Below are 16,463 nucleotides of genomic sequence, written 5' to 3'. Positions count from 1 at the left end.
GAGTGTAAAGACAGTGCTCAATATGAGGAAAATAGTGCTAGTTTTATGCTCTTGTCTGAAAAAGGGGGATCCACCTGGCCTGTAAGAAAAGTTTTGAGGGAGACTGGCTTGACGTGGCAGTTCTGGGTGTGCGTATGCTCTGACCCGTGTCACCATCAGAAACCTTTCCTAGAGAAGCGTGGCACAAACCCCCTGTTACCATGTGTGTCTTCCTTTCCTAGGAGCCAGAATGCAAATTTCCAGAACCCCCGTTGCGAGAATACCCCGCTCATTGGCCGGGAGTCCCCACCTCCCTCAGTAAGTCTCTCTTTACTGCTCCTCTCTGCTTCAGCAACTTTGGGGAATATGCATTTACCACTCCCGTATGCTCTCAAGGGAGCTGATCGTGCAGCCAAACGCGGGATCTGGCCCAAAAATGGCAGCGATTTGAATAGACAAGCCATGTCTTGCCTGCCATGGAGACTAAAGCCCTGCTATGCTACTTTGGACATTGCATGTAAAAAGAATAAAACTCAATCTAGTAACACTGGTAATTCTCTGGGCCCAGTCCTGCCACCACCCAAGTGCATGAGTATCTTGGTGGATGACTTCTGCAGGTTGATTCACTTGCATGCAGTGTACTTGCTATCTGTAGCATTGGTTCCTAGTGTTTAAAAAGAAACTTATTAATACAGTAAATTCAGAGTTATTGCTGAACATCTCTCCTTAATCTGCCCTAAAGAAGATGGTAGGATGAAACCTGTATTATTTTTTTGTTGCGATTTTTTTTTTTAAATCTTTCTTTCACTACTGTTTTGCTTTCTTTAGAATCTATTTTTGTATTTAATTTCCTATGGAGGAAAAAAAAAGAAAACTTTCATGGAAGGTTTTGGTATTTGGAGTGGCCTGAGAGCCATTTCTGTATGCTGGATAAAACTTGGGCTTGCCTTCATGTCTGTATAAAAACTAGATGGATCTCACCCTCCTTCACTGGATCCTGTAAGCCTGCCTTACGCCAGAACCTGGAGAACATGCCATCGCAGTGCTCACTAATTTGGTGGTGTGATTACTGAGGATGAGTAATAGCATGCTTAATTAACCAGTTTTCAGGTAGAGGCAAAGAAAATACACTGTACAGTGGGAAGGGGAGGAAGAGAAGGTTGGAGCGTGAAGGAGTAGGAACTGTGGTGGAAAAGAAGACATCATATTCATATTTTCACTTTCCTTTTTGAAAGGACCGGCTCATCTTGTTGTAGAGAGAGAGGAGAGTTGATCATTGTCTCTATACTTGGCCAGACCTCTTTCAACCTTCACAGAGTTTTGCCTGGTCCCTGTTGGTACTCTGGTCGCAGGCTCTGTAGTGGCATTGTCTGCTCCTACCAATCAGATGGTCCTCAGGAGAAGAGCTGATGTGCTGGGCACAGGATGGGGTGGCAAATGCTTTACCACTGGTGTTTCCATTTGTAGGAAGGGCACTGTCCCTCTGATACTGCCAAGGCAGCACCTTCATTCCATGTCTGTAGAGCAAGGCCCTGCTTCCCCTTCCCTTACAGCTTTTTGGCTTCAGAGCAAGCACACCCTGTTCTTCAGGGTCTCTAGTTATGCAAGAAGATCCCTGGTTCTTCAGCAATTGTTTGTGTTAAAGGCCTGAGGGGGGGGATCTGAGTCCTAGTGCCTTAGGCTGGTTTCTGAGAGATGAAGATGAGAGTTTTTTTCAGAGTAACTTGACTTGGCAGGCATCAATATAGGCTACAGGGAAGCGCAGTAGCTGGGATGGGAGGAGAGTGCAGCGCAGCATCTGCAGACAAGGGGAACCTCTCCCTAGACAAGGCAAGGAACAGGCTGTAGGATAAATGTGTGTTCTGAGGAGGGTCATAGTAGATGGACAGTGGAGTGAAGAAAAATACTGTCTACTCTCATTTTGGCAGGCAAGAGGGAAGGGGGGGTTTCTGGGTTGTTTTGTATTCATAGCTCTCCATACCAGGTGGCTGAGACCATACCAAGGCAGAAAATACTAACTTTTCATAGCAAATTGTCTGAGGGAGGAGAGAGATAAAAAGGAAATACCAGTGCTTATGTCCCTGCTTCTCTCTGGGAGGGAGGAGATGGGGATAACCATCCAAATAGTTTGTCCGGTGGGTAGACAGCGCTGATATATGCCATTTAGCTGTCTGTGAACAGATGATGATGATCCTGCTGCATTGTTTGTCCGTTACTTTTCCTGGCTTTTCGTTTGTTTGTTTTTTCCCTTCTCTCATTCCTTCTGTTTTTCTCCTTCTTGCCACAGGGCTATTCCCTTAGGCCTGTAGAGCCCACCTTGTCACTGACACACACCACAGCGTTTCACTTGCTTGCACGGTGTTTTTCATGCACGTTGAGGCTGCACTCTCTTTTTCTCTCTTTCTTGCGTCATCACAGTTGTATTTGGCTGCCATGGACAGTAGCAGCCATATGAGCTGGCAGCTTAAGCCCTCGGACAGTGCACGGACATACTGGTAACAGCGCCCGCAAATGGAACAGGTACTGGAAAAAAAGGTCCTTCTTGCTCAACCCTTTCTCCACTCCCAATCACTCCCTTCATCCCTGCACTGTTTATCCCAGGCTAATGCCTTTTATTTCTTCACATTCCTTCCCTCTGCACCTCCCACCCCATTCCCTCCTGCCAAGGGTTAAAATTTAAAAAAAAAAAAAAACAAACAGTTTTTGCTCTGGTGCAGACTCAAGGAGCAGTATCAACCTTGTAAAGGCTTCTGATGCACATTGAGGGTTACAGGTGCCCATTCCTCCTAAAAGCTATCTCACAGCAGCTTCTGCTCAGAGTCCATGCTTGAGAACAGCTTGAATGCTTAGAACTGATTGCTGCTTGACCTTCAAATGAAGAATACAAGTTCTCCCATCACAAGAAGCCATTTTCTAGAAGTAAAGAGAACCTGTCTAGCAGCCTTTCAGTCAGTCCTCATTCAGCTTTTGGCTTCCTTTGACTGCTACTGCTGTTCTATTTGTCTGACAGCATGTACCTAGACCACTGATACTTAGCTGCCATGAGCTTTGAGCTCGTCAGTAGGATATTTAATTTGTTGGAGGATCCTAGCTAGTAGTGGTGGCCTGTCCTGAAGAGTTACTTTGTTCCCTGTTAGATCTGTGTGCAGCTTCTCCTTTTATCCTTGCATTTAAATTCAGAACGGAGCAAGTTTTTAAAAAAACCAAACAAACACTTCCCGAAGGATCCAAACATAAGCACTAAGATCTGTTTCATTCTGTTTCAAAACCTTTTACTGTTTTGTTTGTTCTGTGTGTGTCCAGATCGTTCCATCCTTGTTCCACAGGCTCGGTGAACAGGGCCCTCCTAGTACCATTTCACTGTCTGAATTACTAATGGGCTGTAGTTGCTGGTGTTCTCCGAGATAGCCAGTGTTTCTTCCTTCACAGTAGTCCACGGCAAAGCCATGTGCCTACAGAAAAAGTAGGTGGTCTGTGTTAGGCCTTGTAGTTTTTCAGTTTGAATACAGGGTATAATTAGAGCCACCAGGCAACTCGCTTGCCACGAAGGACAGTGCTTCTTCAAGGGGACTACAGTAACACAGTAACTGGAAGGTGTTGGTTCCTGATGGAACAGACTGCCCATTGCTATTGGCTCATGCAATCAGTGGCTCATGTCTTACATTCTGTTCCCAGAAAAACATAGCCATGAAGGTGCTGTTCCTTCTTTTCTGCTGTTCTCGTTGGGACTTTGTCAGCCTTACCTTGGATTCCTTGCTGTCATGTTGCTGCTTGGTCTGCATTCTTGCTGCTTCTTACCGTTCGCCTGCCTTGTGCCATGCTGGGAGGGTTTGCTGTCTGAATCGGGTGTCTTGATGTCCTCTGCCATGGTGCATGAACGCAAACAAACTTGTCTTGAAGCATGGTGTTAGCACCCTTGAAAGGGTTGCAACTTTCTTCTGGTCTTAAGTCCTACAAAGGCTGCTCTTTGACGTCAGCTTATGGTGGGTTTTCTGCCTTTTGGTTCCTCCAGGTGGTATTGTAGCCATGTTAGATGGATCTGTTCCGTGTAATAAAATACTGCTTGGGTGTGGGGGGAAGGGAATTTCTAGCAACTTCATTCTGGACTTGAAATCTCTGGGATGAAACATGACCAGATCTCTTTCTGTAGTGTCTTCTGTTTACCTAAGGTCACACCTAGATTTAATGTGGCTGTCTGCAGGGCTAAGAAAATGGCATTGCATTCTTTCCAAGACTTTAAAAACAACCAAAACAAACAGAAGCTCTGTTCTTTTGACTTGGAAAACTTAAGTCCCTTTGAATTCAGAACCCATCGGCTGGAATTGTGTTTACCGTGCTTTAGCTATTTGAGAGGTAGATCAACCCCTAAGAACTTGAATCCAAAAGCTTTGGTCTTTATTGGATTACCTGAATAGCTCTGGCAGGAAATCAAAGTCAGAATAGCTGGAGAGAGATACATGTGGGGGTTTTAACCACAAATAGTAAATAGTTTATACTCGGAGTCGTGGTTTCATGTGGTAAGTGATCTTCCAACATAGCTCATTTAGCTGTGAAGTACTCATGGTCTGCACAGCTCACAGGAGTTGGTGGAATTTATGGTCTCTAAAATTAACTGATTATTGCCATTAGTGGTTTGAGAGGTTTTTTGCGACCAATGACTCCTTTGTACACAGGCTATACATCTTAAGCGCCTAACTCGTATGTGCTGGCAAACCATACCTGTGAAAGCTTAAACCCTCAACAAGGCTGAATGTGAAGGAGAGAGACTTTTTATCTCTGGAGAAGTACAAAAATAAACTAGTGTGCAGTCAGCTGTGTTTGTCCTAGCTGCCTGGTGAGTGACAGAGATGTGCTGTGTTGAATAGCACAAGCCACCAGGAGAAATGGTAACAAGAAGCCTTTTAGGTGCTCTTGTTAGGGTAGCTGACAGCGGGGTGAAGGTACGCGTTGAAACTTGTTCTCCATCCTGTTTTTGAAAGAGTAAATGAGGGTGTATAGGCATGTGGGTACTTCCAGCGAGAGTACTGGGAGAATGACTGCATTGTGCATGTGCTTTAACCTTCTATGAAAGCTCCTCTTTAAAGGAAACTAAATGCAACTGTATACCTTACAGCTGTGTCAGGCACTGTATCCAGGTTACCTTAGAGCCCAAGACCACCTTAGCTCTGAATTGTGCTTGGGCTTTGTCTTTAGCGCCTTTAAAAAAGTAATTATTAAGACTTATTTATTAACATAGCTTGGTTTCATGTCCATGTGACTGGCAAGTGTCTGCTCCATCTGCTGGCCAGTCCAGGTGTTGGGGTCTGTGTATTCCACAACATCTTTCCTCTGCTTTCTAGCAGATGATACACTGGGGAATTTGGATGAGGGACCATTATCAGCAGCATGTGGAGCAAACATTTGTACATCGAATCTAATGCAGTAACTGAAGATCCAGTGCATGCTGTGCTGGTTGTGAGAGGTGCACAGTGAAGTTTAGCTCTCTGCTGCCAGGTTTCAATTGTACTTACTATGGTCATTAAAAAAATACTTTAACAGAAGGAGTGACTAATTCAGACCTTAATGGGAAAAGCTAAAGGCACAAAAAATCTTGAGTTAAGGAGAGAACATCAGCCCTAACTCTGACTTCTGAGTCTTGATTTGTTCCTTGTGTTGGATTGCAGGTAGGTTTGAATGTAAAATACCTTCTGCTTGATTGTCCAAATCTTGTTCCTGATTACTTTGGTTTAGTAACACCTAAAGAACTGTGGGGTATTTTCTTGGTGGAGGAAGAAGTGACTTACGGTGGGTGTACTTTGTACATCCTTGAAATGCAGTTCATCAAGTGACCCTTCTTGATTTTAATGCTCTAAAAGTTGATGTTGCATGGTGTGTTGAACCTATGGCTCGTGCAGGAAGATGCACAATAGCCTTCCACGATCTGAGTTTTTTTTCTAAATACTGCTTGCAAAACCTTTTCTGATCATACTAGTTTTCCTGTCACATGTCACATAGAGAATACAAATGGAAGATGAACAATCAAATGCATTTTTCCTTTTAAGACCCTCTTGGCATGAAATTGACTGGCAATTTCAATACTGTGCTACCTGAAACATGCCCTACTTATTCTATGAGGAAGTTCTTTGAATTACAAGCCTCTCTAAACCCATTGGGTTAGTCTCATATGTTTTAATAATGCCCTAAACTTTGTCTGAAACAGTAGTCACATTTAATAAACTCTATAGACTATCGTGCTTAAACTGGCTCAGCTTGATATTTTCTACCTTTTTCATTCTCACTGGCAAAAAATACATCTTAAAAAGAGAAAGAGCAGATTGTACCCTTAGTCTTCTAAATATAGATGCCATTTCTGGGCCAGAGTTTTATATTAAGACCCATGCTCTGCAGAAAGTTTTCCAATTATGGAAGACACTAAAAGATGAGTGTGCAAATAAGCTGCAGGTGTCTTTATCTTGTGTCGATGGGGTCAGCTCTGCCAAAGGAACAGCTTCTCTCTTGTATTGTGCAGAAGTTCAGCCCAAGTAAGTCTTTGAAGGAAAACTGATAAAATATGGTTAATTTTCTGAAAACTTCTTTGGATAGGTCAGCTTTTAAGAGCCTAAAGATGCCTCATAATGTTCTTTCCTAGTAGGTGAGATAAATCACACCTCCTGGTGTGGAACTGCCTTTCAATTGTCTCTTTGCCCCCTTTAACTGGCTATTTTATGTGGTTCAGCTTTAAAGGTGATAAAAAAAAAATCAGTATGCTGAAGAGCACCCTTGGGAAGTAAGATGGTGGGTATTGTAAAACTATTCAAGCTCCAGCTGGTATAAAAAGAGGCAAAAAAAAATGTCTGTACTCATTGCTTGGTTAGTATCACAGCAGCAGAATCCCAGAAGCAGTAACGTGGTCATGATGAAGGCATTGAACACGTTGACATAAAGAAGCAAAGCCTTTTGTTCTCTACGTTGGGTATTATTTACATGCTTTTCAGCTTGTTATTCAAAGCTGAGTGGCATATGTTACTTCACTAGCTTCTGGGAGCTGTTTTGGATCACCTTGCTTATAATATAAAAGCAAAACAAGAAAAAAACAGCTCCCCAAACCAAAACAACCTCTCATCTTTCTGACTTTCTCTTCTCATCTCCAAGCTGGAGTCTTGTCTACTGCTGCATGGTACACAGGTTGGATCCCAAGTCACAGTGGATTATTGCCCATCTGATAACTGTTATCTCTTGTTTCATGGCAGCCTGATTCCAACCTGACAGGATCTGTTCTTTCTTGGGCGTAAATTGTGCAGAGATTCACTCTTCCACACTTTTCTTTGTCCATTTGTGATGCACGTAGTCTTCTAGTGCCCTCATTGCAGTAAAATGCAATGTAAAAATGCAATGCACACCCATTTTCTTTTCGACCTCCTTTTCTGGCATGGTTGAAAGCAACAACATGACTTAAGATGAAGGTGTAAGGTGGGTTTTTGTATCTACATCATTTCCTTTTCCCTCTCTTCTCCCAAGTGAAGTATGGCATATTTGGACTCTATGACTATTGGATTTCCTTCTCTGTAGAGAGCTTGAATAAATCATGAGCCCATTTGCACTGACCTGGCCAGCATCCTTGCAGTGGGCTGACAAATGTTACTCGGACTGAACTATGCATTGACTTGTGAAACTTCCCTCGGTCTGACAGACTGAGCCAGCAGCTCCTTGATATTTACTTTACATACATTTAATGCTGGGAGGTGGTCATAATCTATGGGTCTGTGTTTACATCAGTCATTCTGACCTACTTTTCTGTTCTGTTTGGTTTTTCTTTTGTCTTGTTTTCCTCCAGTACACCTCCAGCATGAGAGCCAAATACCTCGCCACCAACCAACCTCGTCCAGATGCTGGCAGTGTGCATTAAAATGGAAAAGCAAAAGCAAAAATACAAAACCCACACGTGCAGTCAGACTAAACAATGTGCCAACTGCTGTGCCCCTGTGCTGTCCTCATAGAACAATACTGCTGTTCTACCCAAAAATCCAGTGCTGCTCCCTCTGTTTCTCCAGTTCAGACCACCTTCCAACATGGTACCTGCTCATTGAAGTCCATTTTGAATTTAAGCATTCGGTTTGTTTTACCTGGTGTGTCAGCAGGCAAGCAACTGAGAGCACCCAAGCAGGAAATGGTCCACCTGCCTGGGGCTGACTTCATCAAAGTAGCTTATCAGAAAAAGTTGTTGAATATCTTCTGCCCCCTTTTTCCCCTCTTCTGCTCCCCAGAGGGACTCAGTGAAAGGTGGTGGTAGATCTTCTTCACTTCTGCAGTGGGATCAGCAGTCTGTCAAACGCTGAAGAAGCAGAGTGCCTGTGACTAGCGTACAGCAAGGAAATGCTGAGCCAATAGAGCATTTTGGGAGTCCTCTGGTCTGGTGTCCTGTGTGAGAGAGGAGGGGAAACCCCTACCTCATGGTGTCAGTGTATATCCACTGTAATTCAGGAGCCTGGGGCTCTTCTAGGGCAAGCCATTCCTCTACTAACTTTTTGAAAAGAAAATCCATTAAGAAAATGCCTTTTTCTTTCCCACTCTGTCTGGCATGTGAATTCTCGAGGAGGAGCAGGGTGGGTCCCAGCACCAGTCATCTGCTCTGTCCATTGCTCTGACCCTGACCTCTCTGCTCCATCAGGGAAGCCCAAGTGCTTGCACGTGGCGTTCTGGGTCCTGCCTTTATGAGGCTGACACACAGATCAAACAGAAGCCAGCCACCCATTTGGTGCCAAATTTTTCCAGGAAAAGACTTGCAAGTCTTTATGGAGGGGATTTTTGCACTAAAGAGTTCCTGCTCTCTGATGCTAGATCTTATGGGACAGCCAGCTTGCAAAAGCAAGAGAGGCTGGAAGCACCAAGGGATTTATAGCTAATGCAAGCTCTCCCTGCACTAGTGACCTGTGAATTCTGCTGGACTTCTCTCTTTTTTTTCTCCCCCCTTTTTTTTTTTTAAATCATTTACAGCACAGGGTTGCTGAACCGGCATTGAAGGAGGTTTTTGGAGCCTCAGACCTTGCAAACTCACAAGATCATCAGTATATTTTCTGTATTCCAAAATCGGAAACCCAAATGACATCTGGAGAACATTGTTACTGTCAGAACAGGTTTTTATTTTATTGTCTTTTATTTCATTTTGTTTTTCAAAGCACGTTGCTAACCACTATCTGGCCATGTTGAGGCACATGTAAGGCATTTTTCTAGATATGAGGCAGAACAAGACTTGCAAAGGGGCAGCTGGGCGCCTGCAGAGGGCAACATCTCCATTGGTGCTGTACTTTCCACTGAAGAGCAGTCTCCAAAGGGCACTTAACTTCCAACTGGAAGAGGAGACTGCCTCTTGGGAGGTACCGTTGAGAACTGCCCTTTCAGTAGGGTAACTATGATGTTCCTTTTTGTCTTTTTACCTCTGAGCAGGGGCATCATAGTGTAGCTGCTGAGCATTGTTATTTAATAACTGATAGAGTAAATAAAGTGGGGAAACGTCTCTCAAACTGGAATTGAGCCATTGGCAGAGGCAGTTAGTCTTCGCCTCAGTGATGTTCAGACTTGGTGTCTGTTTACTGTACGTTTGCTGTATGGGGCACAGAATCTACCAATCTGCCTTTACTCAAGTCAGTTGCCTTCTTGCAGTGAGGTAGGAATTGCTTCTAGCGGGTAGCTAACTAGGATGATGGTATCTGCTGTAAAATGGTACCAGCTCTAGGGAAGAGCAAGCTTTGAGCCTCCTCTTAAGATAGAAACCACTAACAGACTGCAAAAGCTTTAGGCCAGCCATTAGCATTCAAAGGAGAGAGGCAGACAAGGAGGAGGCACCACTATGCAGATGGAAAGAGAAGGTTTTGAGAAAACTTCACACTTCACCATAAATCTCTGGAAGCAGGATTTTCTTGCTCAGGACTGAGTATGCCCTTTCAGACACGTTTGATGGGCTTCACATCAAAACATACCTCGGTATTATCAAATAACAAGGACAGGGAAATGTAGTCACAGGTGGTATGGAGGGACATTGTGGCTCACGAGCACCAGGTTTTCCACCCTGTCTTAAAGCCTCCCAGGAGCCCCAGGTGTGCAAGCATGTGGCGTTGCTAGCTTGCATGGAACTGCTCTCTGGGGGGAACTGAACCTTCCCCTTGCTTTGAAGAAAGAAGAAAGAGCTGTATAATCCATAAGGCTGAATTGTTCTGCCGTCATCTCTCCTTGCAAGGATGTGCTTGGATTGCTACTTAGACTACCAGTTTCAGGGAAATGGCCCTAAAAATCTGTGTCCTGGTCCTACTCATCAAGGCAAGTGTTTTGAAGGCTGGAGCGTGTGGGAAACCCTGTGGAGACAAGTATTTCTGTGTATTGAGGTTTCAGTATACAGAATGCGTTCTGAACATGCATGTAACTGCACTTTGGGCTGAATCTAAATTACCACAGTGATGTTGTCTGTGCCAGCAGGGATAACGGGGGAGCGAGCCTCTGCCTTTTTGTTTGCAGCATCTAACAGAGCAGCTGCCTTGACCTGCTTCCTTCCAAGGTTGGGCATAGCCACTCGAAACACCCAGGACAACTTCTGACAATGTCTGGGGCTTGCAGCAAGGCACAGGTTTGGAGGTATGTGCTCTGTGACTTCAAAATATAACTGGAAAGAACGTTACGGCGATAATATTTTGCTCTCTGGAGGCCAGCATAATGCGACTGCAGTGTGAGCTGTGTCCCTTCGTCCAGCCAGCACTTCCTTTACTTGACATGGATATTGCACTTTTGTAAAGCATCCTGGAACTCTGCTGCCCTGCTGCATGCTGTGCAGAGTGCTGGATAGGAAACACAGACAAATGGGTTTCTTTTGGTTTATTGTTATTATTACTATTTTTGGTTTGTTTTTGTTTTTTTTTTTACTGGAACCTTGAGCAACAGTGTGGCTTTTCTGCGGGCTGGCCTGACTAGATCTGCTGAAGAACAGATGGCCTTTGCCTATTCTTATGGCTGCGACATAATCAGCCTCATCCATATGGTCACGTTTTGTCTGAGGAGCGGACTTTGAAAAGCCAAGATCTCCCAGACTCTGTGCCTCCCTCTCGGGTGAACAGCAGGTGCTATCTGGCGAAGACTCATCTGTTCTAGATGGCATTCATGGTTGAGGGAGTCCAAACTCTTCAAGCTGTAGGAGGTAAAGCTGCAGAGATTTCTCTCTCTTCCATTGTGTCTCTGTTTTTAATGTGACAAAATGCCAAGGCCATATCACTTGGTGAATCCCAGCTGACCTTATTGGAACATTACTTGTGTTACTAATTGCAAAAGGGTCCAGAATTCAGGGGAGATGCGATTGGCCTCTGGACACCTCACTGACTGCAAAACGGAAGGCAGCTTGTCTGGTTGAAGGTGACTGCATCAGTGAAGACACTTCATGTTACTTTTTCAGAAGCACAAATGTGGTCATTGGCTTGTCTGGTTGGCTTGGTTTATTTCCACTGCATCATCATGTGTGAATGACACTTTCTTTTGGAACCGAGAACTCTTCCAAGCACACAAACATCTCCACAATGTGAAATGTAAATAGCATGTTGGACTTTTGTGTCCAGTGTTCAAGACTGCATTGTAATTGTAAAGGAAATCGAATCAAGACTTGGCTGTGAATTTCTTGTGCTGTCTTGGGAATATAACTGTAGTGTTTGTATCCTGTATGTATTATTAAACTGATTTCATTTTATGTGCTGATAAAAGGGTTCAAGCTAAGATTTTTACCGTGCATCTATGTATCCAAATGTGAAGGATGGAGTGCTCCCTTCCCCTCCTGTCCTTTTTAAGTTTTCTCCATGGGATAGGTGTTAATTTTCCGTGTACAGTCATCTCAGCCAAGATGCAAGGATGTTCATTTGAGTGCTTTGGGGGGGCCAAGGTGCATGGGCTTTTAAGTGATCCTAAGTTAGGATTTCCATAGCAGTTCCCTCAAAATACATGAAAAGTTCGGCTTTCTGAGAATAAACTATTTCTCAGACGGCTGCTTAGATATCGATTGTGAGGGCTTTGAGTGCTGCAGGGTGATAGGGGAACAGGAGTGGGTGGATACCCGTAAGAGCAAGGTACAGGTACCTGTGTGGATAAACCCATCCTTCACTTCTGGTCCTGCCTTCTTTTCCTTCCAGCAGTACCTGAAATACCACGCTGAGCCCTTTGAAGAAGAGAGAAGTGTCTTGGCTTGTTGATTCTAGCCTCCCCACCCCATTCAGGGATAGATGAGTTAGGTGGGTTTTCCTTTAGCTAGGGAGGGGAGGTGTCTTTGAAGTGCTTCCTAGCTGAGGACCAAGGAGAAGCCAGGGTCTTCCCCAACTTAGAAATGAGTGAACATCTCAGTGGGAGGGGAAAAACCCTGCAGGTAGATACTAAGCAGTTAGATCTAACAGCTTGAGAGAAGAGATGCAACAAGACTTAATCTGTATGTTTAACCAGGTGGCTTCTTTCATCACAGCCTACTCTAGTTTTGTAGAAATGACTCATGTGTGTGCTAGGATGGCTTCCCTAGTCATTCCAGGAGGGCCAGCAGAAGCGTGGGATGTTTTGGTAGCAGTTCCTAGAGGGCTAGCAAGTGATCTGTACTTTTGAGGGGGGGTGAAGGGGAGGAGGATCTCCTGCTGAGCCATGATGGTGAGTGTGATGCCCACCTGCGAGAGAGAAGGGACAGGTTACTGGTGGCCTGGAGCTCCCAGATGCTTGCCCAGCCCCTGCAGCTGCCTGCGTGAACAAAGTGGAAGATAAATTAATGTACAACCAGACCGTTCAAAAAAATCCTTTCCTAACTGTAGCATGAAGCTCTTAGGTGCTCTGCGTATTTGATACCACATTGCTCCTCACTATGCAATTCCCAACTCCTTCCTTCCTGTTCCTTCTCTAATCTCACACCAAGACTTCTCCAGTGGTCTCTGGCCAGGAGGCCCCTGAAGTTCCAGAAAAGCTTCATTTCCTTCATTGTCCTCTGCATTGGGTCCGGACGCCCAACCATCACGTCGTGTGCCTCAGGTCCCTTGTTAACGGGAGGCCCCATGAGTTTTATTCACATCATTCAGAAGGCAGTTTTTTCTCTTGGTCACTGTGCACAGAAACCTAATGGTGAACCATGTATCTGGCCTTTTTGTAACTTTTCTGGTTTTTTTTCTTCTTAACCATAATGGTTGTATATCATACCACTTTATATACATATATAATATATAAATATATATAATTTTTTTAAAAACTTTGGACCTGCTAGTTTCTTTCAAGTGTTCCTGCACTTACCCAAAATGTTTTTAAATTGTGAGGGTTAAAGAGGATTGAGCCCATTTTTGTATCTTTACTTTTAATTCTGTAGTACTATTGATTGTAATGTAGCTATTTTTTACTGTAACTTTTTGGTTTGCAAATACTAAACAAAAAACCTAAATGTAATTTCTGTGGTTTCTATTCAGCTTGGGTTTCATGTTTTAAAAAAATAAACAATTTAAAACCACTGTTCCTATTTATCAATTCTTCTCTCTTTTTTTAAACTTGTTCATAAGTGTTAGATCCATGAAGTGAGGATGGTTAATAGAAGCATAAATTCTAATAGCTAGTGGAGGAGGGAGGGAATAGGAACATGAGTGCCCTGTACTACAGAAATCCAATTATTGGTGTCAATTCTGCTAATATTTATGTGAGGTGAAGTGTGTGCACATGTATTAGCAGGGCTGCTTTCTTCCTTTGCTTATAGGTTTTGACTTGATCTGGTTGCTGTTAGCAATCATAGGCTTTGGGGTTTCTAATCCAGTTGGAAGATTGGGCTGTTAAAATTGAATTGAACAGCTTCGAAAGAACCTCTGAAGAAAAATGGTCAATATTGACATTTCCTCCAGGGGAAGCTGCACTAATACTGATTTAGAAATTGTGGGTTTCACCCCTGCTGCTGGGAGTCTGGGAGGGTGATGCTAGGCAGGGGGAAGCCTGGATGGGAGCATGGAGCCAGGGTGATCCCTGCGGCAGGGCCACCCTTTTATCAGGGACCTCTAGCAGCTACAGCCACCCCTGCTGAAACAGGTGGGCGACACAAGCATCAGTGACAGGGGACATAAAGGAGGAATCTGTATTTTCCATCCTCATCCCTGATGAGAGGTGATTAAACCTGCTGTCTGGTGCAACAGGCTTGGAGCAGTCAAGAGAATCTGATGGTGTGAAGGAAAAGAAAGCCCCCATCAGTGTCAGCATGTAAATATTTCCCTAGGTTTATAGACTCCCACCAGGGATGGGAACATGTGGAGGCTACCTGCCTGATGACCTTTCCCAGTGCCTTCCAGCCAGCCTTCCCCAGCAGCTGCAGGCTCTGCTCTCCCTGCTGAACTGCCCCGTGTCCCAGCAGGAGCAAGGCAAGGATCTCTCCAAAGCAAATTAGGTCTGGGAGAAAACAGAGGGAAGGGTGAAGTATGTATTTGAATAAACCTTGCCTTCTGATCAGACTTCAGTAGTGGTCTGTTACATCTCTGTCCTCAAAGATAAGGCAGGGAGGGATGCCCTGGGGAGATGCTTTCAAACCTGTTTGTTCCTGTGGTACCTTGATGCACTTGAGAGCTGGAGTCACAGCTCTCTCTCAGTACGGTCTCCTCAGGACTCTGGCAGCTGAAATTGCAGCTTATCTCCTCTAACCCCTTCTGAAGCACACCTGTCCCCCAGGAGTGATCCCTTCTCGCTGCCCCACTCTGACAGAGCAGTCCTGCTTTCAGGAGGTGACTGGCCACTCTTTGCACTGCAAGGGAGACCAGGACAGGCAGCTGAGAGATCTGTCAGCTTAATGAAAAGCCCAAACAGGGAGACTCAGATGCGTCTGGCCACATGGGGATGCTGAAGCCCTGCTCTTAGCAGTCTTGGAAGGGCTTGCAGGCAGCCTTTCTCACCATGGCCCCAGCAAAATCCCTGCTCAGGGGGTTTTTAATCCCTCTCCGGTCCGTGGAGGGGAGTGGGAGGAAGCACAGCTCCCTTCTCGCTGCGAATTGTTGCAGATGCCGGTGCTGGAGACCTTCTCCCACCTGCTTCCTCTTCCCACCAGCTGAGCACCATGGGACCTGGTGCTTGCACCCCGTAAATCAGTCAGTCACTCACGATCTGCTCCAGGACCAGAGGAAGGCTGCTTGAACAGAGAGCTGACATGCCCTGCTGACTCCCCAAGGGGTTTCCTAACACAACAGCTCCTCCTGTGTCCCCCTAAACCTGGGGGGGACTCCTTGGGCTGCTGTAGATGTCATCAGAACATGCCCCCGACACCCACCACTGTGGTGCCACCACTTTGCTCTGTGCCATCACTACTGCTTTCGGTCCCCTGCCCTCAGCAGGGACACAAACAAACCTGTCACCACCTCTCTGCTGAAGCCACCCCAGTTTGGGGCCGATGGAGGGGGACACATCTGCTGAGGAGGGGGCGCTGGGAGCAGGGCCAGACAGCGATGCTGCGGCTTCAGCGGGTTTGTTCGGCAGCGCCGTGGGAAGCGTTTCCAGCTGCCTTTAAGATGTTCAATTCCTCTCCTCCTCCGCTCTTGGCTTGCCAAATGGCTACAGGAGCAGAGCTGGCCCCGCTGGGGCAGCCCAGGAGCAGTGATGCTGGGAGCCTGGGGCAGGCAGGGGGGGAGGGAATTGGTTTTGACAGATTGAAGTCAGGAAGAGAAAAAATACACTTTGGAGGGCTTGGGGGATGTTTCTTTGAACAAGCTTCAAATGAGGCAGGGGTGGGAAAGAGAAGAAAGGTTAAAAAATAAAGGGGATGTGGGTGACGGCCGGGAGCTGCGTTTGCAGGGGCTGCGTCTCTGCTGTCTTGCAGCCAGCACTGCCTGCCGCGGGGTTTTGCAGCCCCTAGCTCCAAGACTGATGTTGTTAATAGGAGATTTAGTGTCCTCCAGCTGCACAGAGGTGCTGGGATGCATCTCAGACCCCCACATGGATCCAGCTCTCTCCCCTCCCACAACTGGGATGGGTGAGTCCCAAAAGCTGCAGCTGGAGCGTTGCGTGCGTTGCTCAGGCGCTGTGATTTGGCCACTTTTATGTTTGTTTCCCACAAATATTGCAGTTTGCTGGGCCAGAGCGGCTGGAAGCGGTGCTTGGACTCAATTCACACGAGTTTCATCATCTTCCAGCAGCCCTGCCTCCCCCAATGAATCTCAGCTATTTCTCACAGCTGTTGGTGCCAGGACGGGTGTTCATCCCATCGCCGCGTAGACGCAGGTCCCTAGTGAGACGTCCCCGTGCCACAAAGCTCCTGTGCCGCAGCCAGATTGGGAACACAGCGAATCACACAAAATCCAGGATAGCGAGCGACCCAAATGCAAATTAAAACACACACAGACAAAAATAAGGAGCTAGGGGAGCAGCAGAAAGGACTGAAACGGCGTGTTACTCTCTGCCCTCAATGCTGCAACTGTCCAGGGACTGGGATGGCCTTTGGCTGGGCACGATGCTTGAGCATCCCTTATGCCTGATGGTGTCAAAGCAGCGCTCCCTAC

General features: G+C 45.7%; 1 protein-coding gene across 3 annotated transcripts in view; it reads left to right on the top strand.

The window, feature by feature from the left end:
- The window catches only part of TTYH3 (tweety family member 3), a 76,563-nt gene extending 64,870 nt beyond the window's left edge, over window positions 1-11,693 (top strand). Inside the window, exons 13-15 of one of the 3 annotated variants that reach the window (XM_069870457.1) lie at window positions 222-297; window positions 2,398-2,499; window positions 7,793-11,693. In XM_069870457.1, coding sequence (XP_069726558.1) covers window positions 222-297; window positions 2,398-2,478 — 157 coding nt within the window. In that variant the 3' untranslated portion in view covers window positions 2,479-2,499; window positions 7,793-11,693. The remainder of the gene's footprint in view (window positions 1-221; window positions 298-2,397; window positions 2,500-7,792) is intronic. The other 2 variants (XM_069870458.1, XM_069870459.1) reach the window with 2 other exon arrangements.
- The last annotated feature ends 4,770 nt before the right edge of the window (window positions 11,694-16,463 follow it).

The sequence above is a fragment of the Phaenicophaeus curvirostris genome, chromosome 16 (genome assembly GCF_032191515.1).
Source record: "Phaenicophaeus curvirostris isolate KB17595 chromosome 16, BPBGC_Pcur_1.0, whole genome shotgun sequence".
Taxonomy (NCBI): domain Eukaryota; kingdom Metazoa; phylum Chordata; class Aves; order Cuculiformes; family Cuculidae; genus Phaenicophaeus; species Phaenicophaeus curvirostris.
This window is presented reverse-complemented; position numbering and strand designations above follow the sequence as displayed.